Below are 12,478 nucleotides of genomic sequence, written 5' to 3'. Positions count from 1 at the left end.
CAATGTGATTAGAACGTGATTTTAAAGGCACCCACCGGAAATCAACAAAAAAAAATGACCAGAAAAAGCTTGATTTGAACAGTTTTTTTATTGAAGTTCAATAAAAAACTGTTCAGATGAAGCCTTTCGCGATCTTTTTTTTTCCTGATTTCTCGAATATACCCTTAAAATCACATTTTGAAAAACATTGAGCGGCTCAGATCATCAAAATTCGATCGGGACGATATTTAACGGAGCCTTTAACGGAATCCGTTAGTCATTCAGACAGAAGAAGGCATTTTGATTAACGGAATATAATGTTGGGAGTAAAATTGAAGTTTTTAAAAGGTTGGGAGTCCAATTGAATTTTGGTGTAAAAGTTGGGGGCTATTTTGAAATTTTCTCCCTAACCCTTAACCCTAATCCCTTGTCACTGTCGGTCTCCCCTTTCCCCTTTCCCAAACGAAAAACGCCAAAGCCAGCCCCCAAGTCTCAGGCTGTTCCAGAAATCTTCTTAAAAAATAAGCAACTTATTTCATATTTTCAAACTCAAAAATAATGTAAATGAAAAATAATTTTTTAATTTTTTTTGGCACCATATTAAAGATCTTGATGAAATCTATTAAACAAGATCCATATTGGTAGAAAAATTATTTGCGTAAACACATTATTTTTTAGCTTGAAATTGCCTTCTTAAAAAATAAGTACTTATTTTATGTTCCAGACCAAAGCCTCAGTACACCCCCACGTTCCTCCACTCCAGATCTGATCCCGCCGCCGGGAGCCTCCGCCGGGAGCCTTCCAGTCCACCGTCTCTCTCTCAGTCTCCCGCACAGATGCACACCGTCCGGACTCCAGACTCCAGGCGTCCAAACTCCAGGCGTCCACGACTCCACCGATCTGCAAATCGGTAAATTTTCTGCATTTTCTTGGCTTTATTCCTCAGTCTCCTCCGATCTGCATTTCGTTGTGCGACTTCTGCCTTTACAAATTTACTTCAAAAATTGTCCAAATATTTAAATTTACACATAATACCAATATTAATTAAATGATAACTTGTGAAAGTACATTCATAAGGCTTTAGATTATATTTTGACATCTTATGATCATTAGGTGGCTTTTTGATTTCCACTTCATTGTGGATATGGTGCTCTAATTAAATTGATAGTGCTCCATTTGTTCAGGCCATAACTAAGACAATACTATACACTTTGACGTTGGTAGATGGAACAGCTAGAAGGCTTTCATTCTCTACCTTTTGTCTAGAAGTTTTTATCTTTCTTGGATTTTACTGCCTTTTTTGTATGGCTTTAATAGCTTTTTTATTGACGTTTTAATCCAGATTAACACACTATATATCAACGAATAAATAAATGAGCTTGTAAAAAAGGCCGATCCAAAAAAAGACCTTAGATTTTGGTGGCCGAATCCAACAACAGTGTTAGTAATAAAGTTTGGAGATTGAATATCACCCAATAGACGAAGAGATCCATCTAATCAAGAACTACCCAATGCCAATTTAGCTCATTGAAAATTAATAGAGACACACATATTTGGACGTACGTCCATGTGTATCAAATGAATCTGTTTTCATACATTGTATTCATGAAAAGCGCTGTAGTTTATTTAAAGCTTTTAAGTTTTCTGCCATCTAGGGAGCCTTAATGTATTTTCATTGAACCTAATTTGTTAAAAAAAAAAAGTGTATCGTAATTGCACATTACTGTGTGTTTCTGGCTCTTGGACTTGACAAAACAAATAGTCGGTGAAGGACTTGTTTTGGCTCAATAATTAAGCTAGATAATATTTTTGTCTTTATTCAAATTTTTTTTCGCATTTGTTAGTTTTGCGTCAATTTTTTAAATAAACTTTTAGTGTAGGAATCTAAAAAGTAAATTTTTTCAAACCATAGTAAATTTCTTTTGTGTAATAAAAGAAATAATCAAAAGTCTATCAGTTCTGGATTATTTTTGTCCTTGGTGATTTTTGGTTAACATTTTGATTATGTATTTGTAGGCTTTATATTCCTCTCTTCGAGAACCTATAATTCATTGAACATTAAATACAAAATTACCAAAGACAAAAAAGTTATCCTAGAGAATTTTTGTTTTGTTTTGTTATTTTGGGGGGTAAGTATCCTAGAGAATTATTAAGCCAAAATGGGCCTAAAATTACTCATTCACAGCCTGTTGCCTAATGTTCTTTTTCGGGAAAATGATGGCCAAGTATGTGTTTTAATAATTAATACCCGCCAAGAACATTTTCAGTATTAATAAATGTTCTTAGCATGTCCTTGGCATGTATTAATTATCAAAACACGTTCTGGGCCGTCATTTTCCCTTCTTTTTCACCTTTCTGGGCCAAGTGAAGAGCCCATGCAGGTCTGTCATTCTGTCCAACAAACCATTTGGGCCGAGGCCCATCAAATAATTATACATAGTTAACCCCTGAACCAAAACCCCTTCTGCCCTAAAGCTTTACTCCCGCGTCGACTTTCTCTGGCACTGCGATTATTGACTCGCTCTCTCTACTCATCTCCATCCATTATCAGGTCTCTCTCTCTTTTGCTCTCTCTAAAATACAAACCCTAGTTTATCCCTATATCTATGTATGTTGGATTTAGCCCTCTGTGTGTGTGTACTGTTTGATTTCTAAGTTGGTAGTTTTATGCAGCTTGATTGACATATCAATTAGGGCACTGGAACACACATTGAAGAAGAGATGGCTCGTTTCCGAAATGTAAGATTTACGTTATTCGATGTTGCGCTCTCTTTGGTTTGTTGCTGGGGAAATGAGGAAAAGGAAAGAAAGCAAAATAGAAGTGAAAGTTTTTGGTTTCTTGTTATTTCGTCTAATTTTTTTTTTTAAACCAAAGGGGGCTTTTGTTAAGTTCTCAATTATGTATCGTTTTGGTGGCATGTCTGTACTAATTTATGCTACTATCTTTTCGAATTGGATCTGAAGAAGAAGGCGGCATTCGTAAAGCCAGTTATGAAGAAGCAGCCGACTGTGGATCATATCACGGGCGATAAGATCCCAAAAAGCTTTGTTTTTTCGAGAGGGAAGTTGCCTGGTTCTCTTAGGCAATTGCAGATGGACTTGAGGAAGTTGATGCTTCCTTATACTGCCCTTAAGCTTAAGGTAATTAATTACTACCATTTTGTAGCTTCAGTCAGCTATATTGGTGTTTTTGTTAATTTGGTATCGATTCATTCCAAACAAGAGTGGCTTAAAGAACTTTCAATGATTGCTTGGAGAACTGTTATGCCTAGACATTAGGAGTGAAAATAGCACAAGTTTGATAGATTTGTGGGACAAATCTAGGTCACATAATCCTTCAGTAACATCCTTAGCTATTGCTCTCAATCCTCGTTCTACGCTTCACTTTCTATCCTTGCTCTAACAAATTTTAGTAGTATAGGATGTTTTTGAAAGACTCTTTCAAGCTCCCTCTCCCCTGCTCACGCACACGGATAATGTGACTTGGGAACAAGTAATTGTTGCATAGAGGTAGACATGATTGGCCATGTGGCCAGTTAGTTAAGGGATATCAGCTTCTTGTAAATGCATTCAGGAGATTCTTACTTGGGGAACTTCCTGGCTTGCCCTGTCTGGGTGAAGAATACCCCAATAGGTCCTGCCCAAAGAGTCCATAGTCCAGTAGGTCCTCTTCATTATTTTGTTGACAAAAATACCCCTCGCAAAAAAAAAGAGGCAATTGGAGAGAGACATCAACGAGACGAACCAGCCGCCACCACCACCATCACCACCACCATCACGCCACCGCCACCATTGCTGTCACCGCCACAGCCACCACCAAGCCACTGCCGTCACCACCGCCACTGCCACCTCTCCACGAACACCACGGCCACCACAATGACTACCACCACCACGCCTCCACCACCACCACCACCGCCACGATTAGCAGTGTTAAATTCTGTCTAAATTTATGATTAACAGTGTTAACTTTTGTTTAAATTTACGATTAACAGTGTTAACTTATGTCTAAATTTACGATTATGAGTGTTAAATTATGTCTAAATTTATGATTAATAATGCTAAGACCGGCGAATGAGTGGCCGGTGGCGGGGCTGATTGGGGGGGGGGGGGGGGGGGGGGAGGGGAGAGAGAGAGAGAGAGATGTGTTCATTTGTTGCTATTTAAAGTGGGGTAAAGAAGTAAAAGCACACCCACAGGACTTAGTGAGCGTTGCACTTTTACCCCATAGTACTTGGTGGGCTATGGAATCCAATATTAGGACCGGCCCAGAATTAACTCTTCTTACTTTGGCTGGTTCTTTTCAATTTCGCCAGCCAGTATTCTTTCAATTGTGTGAAATCTATAATTTGCGGTGACTAGTATTTGTTTAAAGATAGTGTCATAGTTAAAGCACCGTGTTGAAGTAAAACAGTAGCTGAATGTTCTACAAGGGTATACGGTGTTGATACGTAAGTCGGAGAACAAAATGGCTTCCTTGCCTAAGCAGTTTTGGGTCTTCCTTAATGCATATCCCCTTTTATATAGGATCTTCTAAAAGCTTTCAATTCATCAGGCTTGGTTCTGTTCAGTATGTAAAGTTTGATAAAATCAAGCATACTCCTGGCTAACTTGGTACTTCATCGTTGTCTCAAAATTGCAGGAAAAGAGGCGTAACAATATCAAAGACTTCTTGAACATTGCAGGGCCGATGGGAGTTACACATTTCCTCATATTATCAAAAACTGAAACCGCACCATATTTGAGGGTTGCCAGAACTCCGCAAGGCCCAACTCTAACATTTAAAATACAACAGTACTCATTGGCAGTTGATGTTGCTCATTCTCAAGTGCGCCCGAGATGTCCTCAAGACCTTTTCAAAAACCCACCCTTGGTAATAATCTTCTTCTGAGGAGTGCATGCACAAATATACACTTCTGTGCAGCTGCGTGTCTATATTGTTGCAATTGATTTTCATCTAATTGCTTCTTACGGAAACTTTGCGAACTTAAGGTCCATAGCACAGGTATTTAGTTGGCAATGACCAGAGAGATATCACAAATGGGTGACAAACTTCCAGCTGTTAGAGGGTTTATGCTTTAGTAACTCGTATCACTGAGAATGTTATCATGAACAGGCATTAAAATCTAGTTTAGATGTCTCTCTGGAATCTGTAATTTCCTTTTTCTGCCATGTGAATCATGTGATAGTGCTATTCTGTTGTGATCAGGGCTATGTGTTAACGCAAAAGAGCCTATGGTTTGGTGCTCTGAAGTGGATTCCAATTCTCTTTATGTATAACTTTACAGTTTTCCCGCATTAGCAAGTTATTAAACTTCCTTGTGTAGAGGAAAAGAAAACATTCACAGTTCTTCTGTCAACATGTATTCCCACCATTTATTTTCAAGCTGTACAATGTGCTACTTTTGTAAATTTAGTTTGCAATGTATAGTTGGTTTCAAGTGTCAACTAACTGTTGCACATTATTGATTTTCTTGTTACTTGTTTTTTGATTACTTATTCAGATTTTCCATCCACTATTTTTCCAGATTGTTCTTTCTGGTTTTGGGACGGGGGAGCAACACCTGAAGCTTACAACTATTATGTTTCAAAACATCTTTCCAGGCATTGATATTAACACTGTGAGTGCTGTGACAATGTCAACCAGATGCTTGCATCATATTGAGTACTGCTTTCCCTCATATGTTGCTTGTGTTGCAGGTGAAACTTTCTTCGTGTGAGAGAATTGTGCTGCTAAACTATAATAAGGAGACAAAGCTGATTGATTTTCGGCATTACTCCATCAGACTACAACCTGTTGGGGTCTCACGCAGAATCAGAAAGTTTGTGCAGAACCATCAAGTTCCTGATTTAAGAAGTCTTCAAGACGTGAGTGACTTTGTCACCAAGTATGCTCTCTCTCTCTCTCTCTCTCTCTCTCTCTCTCTCTCTCTCTCTCTCTCTCTCTCTCGGGTGTGTGTGAAGTATCAAGTAGCTAAGGAGCTCTCAATTTGACTCACAGTTGTTTCTCAGCTTCTCAGATTTCCATTGTTTATGCATTTATGTTTGTTTTTGTGAGCATTAGAGGCTTAGAGCGTAGAGGCATAGAGGGTAATCAGTAGTTAGTATAGTCTCAATGGTACATTAGAGTTTTCTATGGTCTATAAACCTCTGCTTGACTAAGAATAAGGGAAATTTAATTACGTATATTAGCATAAAATCACAAGAAAAGAAGCTCTTTGATACCTCATGCTTATGTGTTGGGAATGTTTACTATTTTTGTTTTAACTTTGTAAAATTGTGTTTTCCGTTCCTTGGTATTTGCCTGCAGGGCTGGTTATGGATCAGAAAGCGAAGCAGATGAAGAAGCGGCAACTGTAAGTCTACCAAGTGATCTCGGTAGAGTTAACCGAGCTTCCACAAAAAGTGCTGTCAAGCTTCAAGAGATTGGACCCAGGATGACTCTTCAACTCATGAAAGTCGAGGAAGGATTGTGTTCTGGTGGCGTCATATTCAGTGAATATGGTATGTTCTTTGATCTAACATTGTACCTTTCCTTTTTCTGTGGTGGGAAAAAACCAGAAGCGTGCTATGCCCTTGCAATGAGCTTATTTGTCCATATCAGCTGTGTTTGGGGGGTTTTCCTTCGTTTCACTCTTATTCTTTTCTTAGGATTCCTACTGGTAGCCGATGGGAGAACAGGAGTATGAAATGCAGTTGTCACTAACTATAACATTTCTATCCCTTTCAGGAGATTATGGCAAACAGAAAACACAGGAGACTGAGGTAGAGCAAGAGCAAGAGGATGAGGAAGTTATGGTGGAAGATTAGCCGTAAACCATCTTCAAACACAAATAGGAGGCAGTTCTTATTGTATTCTGACGATACTTTTTTATGACAGTTTCGAGTCGTTTGGTTGGTCTCTCTCTCTCTCTCTAGGGCTGGGCAGGTGGGTGTGGACAACTCCAAAGGGTGCACAATATCAATTAGCTTCCCAATTTTGTATTTGAGGAAATGAGAAGAAGAATAGTAGTGCCATTTTGTTTCTATTGCGTTTGAGAAGAAAATAGCTGTTGATCCATTTACAAGAAAAGTGCAGAGTTTTGTTGGCTTAGGGAAATGAGTTGTATTTCGCATTTAGATCTGTGATATCTGTCTAGTCGCTGATGTTTAAAAAAAAGAGAGGCTAGTTTCATGTTTGTTGCAAATTATGTTCAATCGAATTCTCAGATTAATGCTTAAAATGCATCCAAAAGCACATTAAGAACATTTTAGAAATTAATCCCTTTATAACAAAGGTAAAACAAGTATGGAATCTCCTTTCCACCAATTTCTGAAACACTGAGGAATTTCTGGGAAAACAACGAACATTTGGTTTTGAAGAAGCCGACGAATTGGAAGCTCTGCATAATTCCACTAAACATCAACACCAACAAATTTACAGTGACAAAAAAATTGCCACACTTCCTCTCAAGTACAGAAAGTGAAACCATTACTCCTACAAAGGAAGGGCTGCTTCGACCTTCCCCCACGAATCCACGGCCCCCCCCTCTAAGCCTCTCCTTCATCTTCTCCACAACCTCCTTCACCTCATCCCCTCTCGACATCTTCACCAACCCATGAACCAGAACTTCCATGGCCGCAAATGGAGGTAACCACCCCCTATTTATAATCTACGTGCACGTTTCCAAGGCCGAATCAAAGTCTCCCTCCTAAACCATATGCCTCATCAAGGTATATTACCTACGCGAAAGAATGCGGCGAAACAAGCCCATCCGCCACCATTCTGTCCAAAACCTCCTTCGCCGTTTCCAAATCCCCAGCCTCACGAAACCCGGAAATCAGAACATTGTAACTCGCCGAATTTAGGCTTAACCCCCTTCGAAACCATCTCATCGAACAACTTCTTGGCTCTAACGCATTCCTTGATCTTGCATAGCCCCATAATTCTAACATTGTAAGCCGCCAAGTTAGGGTTAGGACCCAATCCCTTTTCTCCATCATCCTCTTCACAACTGCATCGAATCCACCCATATCCTTAGCCTTCAAATGAGCATCCAAAAACATACCATAACCCCACCTTCATGTTCCATCTTATTAACCAACTCCATTGCCAAATCCATCTTTTTCTCCTCACAAAACGCCTTCAGAACCAACTCATAAGATTTCACACGCGGCGCCACGACGGACCGACTCGAACAACAGATGTAATTCATGGTTCGTTTTGTTATCGAGATGAACGGATAGGATCGCGCATAGCGATTTCTCGGTCCGAGGGCAGTTGTGGTTTTCCATCTTGTTGAAGGTTCGAGCGGCGCGGTCGACCGATCGAGCGGAGGAGTAAAGCGTTAGGACACCGATCCAGAACCCTTGGGAATTTAAAAGGGATGGATGGTTTGTCGTCGTCGGTGCGGTGGTGATGGTGTGGTTGAGGATGCGTTCGACGAGGTTGGGGCGGTTGAGGAGAGCTTTTGGACGCAGAGGTGGAAGAGAGGGACGGTGGCGGAGGAGGAGGATTCGAAGGTGGCGGCGAGCTTGAGAGGGTCGGATTTTCGGACTCGATCGCGGATTTGATGCATGTCGCGTAACGTGGGGAGGGAGGGGGAGGAGAGAGAGGAAGATGAAGAGAGAGAGAGAGAGAGAGAGAGAGAGAGAGAGAGAGAGAGAGAGAGAGAGTGGTCGGTGGGAGGGAGGGAGAGAGAGTAGGCGTCGACTGTGCATGGCTTCTGAAGAATGCCGCCATATTGGTTGGAGAATATGGCGCCGTGTTTGGATGGTAGAAAAGAAAACCGAGGAAAATTACACGTTGAGAAAAAAAATTAATTTAATTTTTCTTTTCTTTTTTTCTTTTGCACAGGTCCAAACAAACTCTGAAAAATGTGAATCACTAGTACATGCACTAGCTCATTTAAATTTAAAAATAAATTACTTTCGTTGGTCTATCTACACTAGCTTTTCTGGGTTTTTTTTTTTGTCTTATGTAAATTTTCTTGAACTTCACTTTATAGTTGTCTTAATTTTTTTTTTCATTCCTCTTATAGATAGGAACGATGTGATAAAAGAATTTGACCCAAAATTTAATAAGCATAAAGAGAAATTTTTAAAAAAAACCGCACCAAAAAGTTGGGAAAAAGTTTAGGTTGAGGGGGCAAGACTTGCACCAAAATTTATTAATCCGCCTAAGAAATACTTTGGAGAATTTTTTTTTCTTCTATTGATGTTGATGAAATTTGAGAAATGAACCACTAAATTAATTTACGAGAGTTTAACCAAGTTTTCTACAGGGTCCCACCGTGCATATATTGCAGTAATCAGAATCGTTCATCTTGTAAGACTCACAGAATAGTATATCTTCACAAAAAAATCAACTTTATCGGACATAGATATTAGATATATAGGTATATAAAAAATTGAAGTTTGGTTTATAAGATCAGCGATAGATAATAAGTTTAAAGTTAAGCTATAAATGATTGTCTATTTTATAAATTTAAAGTTAAACTTTTCATGACCGTCTATTTTATAAATTAAAATTTAATTTTTGATGTATCCATCGATATCCAATAAATATAATTTCTCGTGGGAATATATTACTCTATGGGCTCTACAAGATGAATGGTTCAGATTACTGAAAAAATGCACAGTGGACTGGGGCTCGCAATGGGTGGTTAAGGTGGAAAGAATTTAAACTCAATTTACGAACTTGCAAGTTAGGCATTCAATAACCTCATGGAATGTGTAGAAACTTTATACTCCCTCCGTCCCTAAATGTTTGGCACTTTTGGGAGTTCTAACTTTTAAAGAACAAATATTATTGTATTGTGCAAAAATCAAGTGTCCAATTTTACCCTTCTAGTGTACTCTTGAAAATTTGAATTTGAAATTTAGTGCCCAAAAGAAAAGGGTAACATAGAAAATTTACCATATTTTGCTTTTGATTTTTCAAAATGGACAAATAATATGGGACAATAAAAAGTATGAAAGTGTCAAACATTTAGGGACGGAGGGAGTATCTATCTCAAAGCCAATTGGCAATGAGTGGAGAGGTCCCAGATGTTATTAAGTGATCACCCATTCCACTCCCAAGCAATGTGGGATTCTATTTTCTTAACATTCCTGATGCGCACCCAATATTGTAGATATTTGGTGCGACTAGTCCCGTTTTATGTTGCTTTAACTTGCATTTATCTAGCTTTTATAACGATATTGCACGTAAGGTGTGTTTTTAGTGTTTTCAGGTAAAACGTGCAAATAAGGCGCATTTCAACGCCATGGATGGCCCAAGTGCTTCCAAGTACCCGAAGACCCTGTCGGCCCCTTAAAATCTGTCTAAGTATGGAAAAATGACTTTCAGAAAAAGTATCGATTCTCGAGATTAAAAATGGCGGTAATTAATCCTTGAATTTTTGTAAGAGTAACTACAAAGTTACAAGATTTTATTTGAAGAGCAAGGTCATGTTTTGAGCCATTTTCTCTTGCGAAAAACGTGCAGATTTCCATTTTACACTAAAAATGGGGGGTTGACATTTTGATTTAATTGAAATCTTCAAATTCTGGTAATGCCATTGTTTCCAAATGGGGGGTACTTTCTTATTTTCATTAAATAAATTAAAGTAAAGAAAAGGTAAAAGAAAGGTTTAAAATGTAGTCTTTACGATGTGGTATCGATACTTTGCTTATTCTGTATCTATACGGAGAGCTTCCGGCCAGATATTTGTTGCTTTTTGGGCTTTCCATTTATGGAATATTTGCCTTTTATAGTATGTTTTTAGATATTTGAGGAGAGAGAAACCCATTGTGTATAAATAGGGGTCTCCTCTCTCCCCTTTGTTATCTAGTTAATAATTAGCTTTAAGTTTTCCTCCATTAATGTTCTTTCAAGCTTTTCTAGTGTAATTCCTTAAGAACTCAAGTAAGTAATTCTCGTTTGTTAATTTCTCGTTTATTAAAGTTGTTCCTACGGACTAGATCTTTTATAATATCAAGTTTGTTTTCGTTTTTATCGGTTAAAAGTCATGTCTCGTTTTTATGCTTTCTTTCATGCTTTAGCTATGTGTGAGTAGTTGATAGGCCAAGTCTCGGGGTAATCTTTCCCGAGGACTTAGGTGGTTATTTGGTTCTCAAACCTTTGGGCTTAAAATCTTGGTTTTCGGAATTTCATGAACCTAACCTTTTTGGTCTAAGCGAGGCGTGTTAACTCCTTGGTATGAAGTTTAGTCAAGCGGTCTTGGCAAGCGACATACCGAGGGCTCGTGGCCCCCTACGTGTTAGATACTTTAGCAAAAACAGGTTGATGTAATTCCGGTTAATCACATCTTTTGATAAACGTAGTCATTAAAGCTAAATCTTCCGGGCGTGAGCACGCGGTCGTGGCTCTCGCCTGAGTTATATTGAGAACCGGTAACATCCTTTGTCAAGGGTTAGACGATCCCTAGACTTGCCTCCTTTAAGTTAATTAGGCGTTTTCCTAGTCTTTTGCCTTGGCAATTTTCATCGTTTCAAAGCAAAATCAAGTTGGCCGTCTTAAACGCCACAATCCACCATATAAAACCAACAATCCGATTAAGCTACATTCGAATTCTCTGTGGGTACGATCCGGGACTTCCGGATATTATGCTACCAACGACCTAGCCCTACGCTTGGGGTTTTAAACCTTATATTTGAAGGCGAGATTTGAAGGCGAAGCATATTCCCCCTCACGTGCAGCCGCATTTAGATGTTAAGTGATCACCCATTCCACTACCAAGCAATGTGGGATTCTATTTTCTTAACATCCCCCCTCACGTATTTTCTTAACATTCCCCCTCACGAGCAGGCCGCATTTAGAGGTCTGTCACGTGTGGCCACTTTTGGGTCCTATCATCGTGCAGCCTTTTTACTGGTCTGTCATCGTGGGGTGTGGATTGTTAATTTTTAAAATATGGGGTGGAACGGGCCCCGCTCTGATACCATGTAGAAACTTTATATCCATTTCAAAGCCAATTGGCAATGAGTGGAGAGGTCCCAGATGTTATTAAGTGATCACCCATTCCACTCCCAAGCAATGTGGGATTCTATTTCCTTAACAGAATGGACCCAAAGTGAACTCCAATGCCCCTAATATAATACTAGGGAAAGTCTTCAATACACACCCCTTTAAGGTGTGTACCATATGCATCTATTGTGTGGTTCATATTGTGCCACCTCATAAAAAATTATTTGTAGGACCGGTTATTCATAACATTTTATTTCGTATCGTAACTTTTATACTAAAAATTCGTAACTTTTCAACAATATGATTTGTAACTTTTTAGCAATAGATTCGTAACATTTTGGGATTCATAACATTTTTGTGTATTTTAATAAGGGTGCATATGATACACACCCAAATAAAGAGTGTGTATTGTAGCACTTCTCATGTACTAACGGTTAAGACGAGCCAAATAGGTTAATTTGGTCAAACTCTGAGTGAACTAAATTCCAAGGAATTAGCAGCCGTATTAATTGAATATATGAACAGATGGTTTTGGCCGGCAAAATTCGGTTG

At 39.0% G+C, this 12,478-nt stretch overlaps 1 protein-coding gene and 1 pseudogene across 6 annotated transcripts; one reads left to right on the top strand and one right to left on the bottom strand.

The window, feature by feature from the left end:
- Positions 1-436: 436 nt before the first annotated feature.
- On the top strand, positions 437-7,140 carry LOC131326152 (peter Pan-like protein). 6 transcript variants are annotated; one of them, XM_058358787.1, is made up of 9 exons: positions 437-475; positions 717-889; positions 2,653-2,718; positions 2,944-3,120; positions 4,619-4,849; positions 5,505-5,597; positions 5,677-5,864; positions 6,287-6,480; positions 6,707-7,140. In XM_058358787.1, exons 3-9 carry the CDS (start codon positions 2,701-2,703, stop codon positions 6,784-6,786), a joined length of 981 nt encoding a protein of 326 aa, XP_058214770.1. In that variant the 5' UTR covers positions 437-475; positions 717-889; positions 2,653-2,700; the 3' UTR covers positions 6,787-7,140. The 6 variants fall into 6 exon arrangements, with proteins under 6 accessions (XP_058214770.1, XP_058214797.1, XP_058214763.1 ...); XM_058358814.1 differs by having other exon boundaries at positions 440-475; positions 2,947-3,120; XM_058358780.1 differs by lacking the exon at positions 437-475 and having other exon boundaries at positions 700-889.
- Positions 7,141-7,276: 136 nt separating this feature from the next.
- Positions 7,277-8,583, bottom strand: LOC131326141 (pentatricopeptide repeat-containing protein At1g11630, mitochondrial-like; annotated as a pseudogene).
- Positions 8,584-12,478: the final 3,895 nt, after the last annotated feature.

This window comes from Rhododendron vialii, chromosome 1a (assembly GCF_030253575.1).
Source record: "Rhododendron vialii isolate Sample 1 chromosome 1a, ASM3025357v1".
Taxonomy (NCBI): Eukaryota; Viridiplantae; Streptophyta; class Magnoliopsida; order Ericales; family Ericaceae; genus Rhododendron; species Rhododendron vialii.
This window is presented reverse-complemented; position numbering and strand designations above follow the sequence as displayed.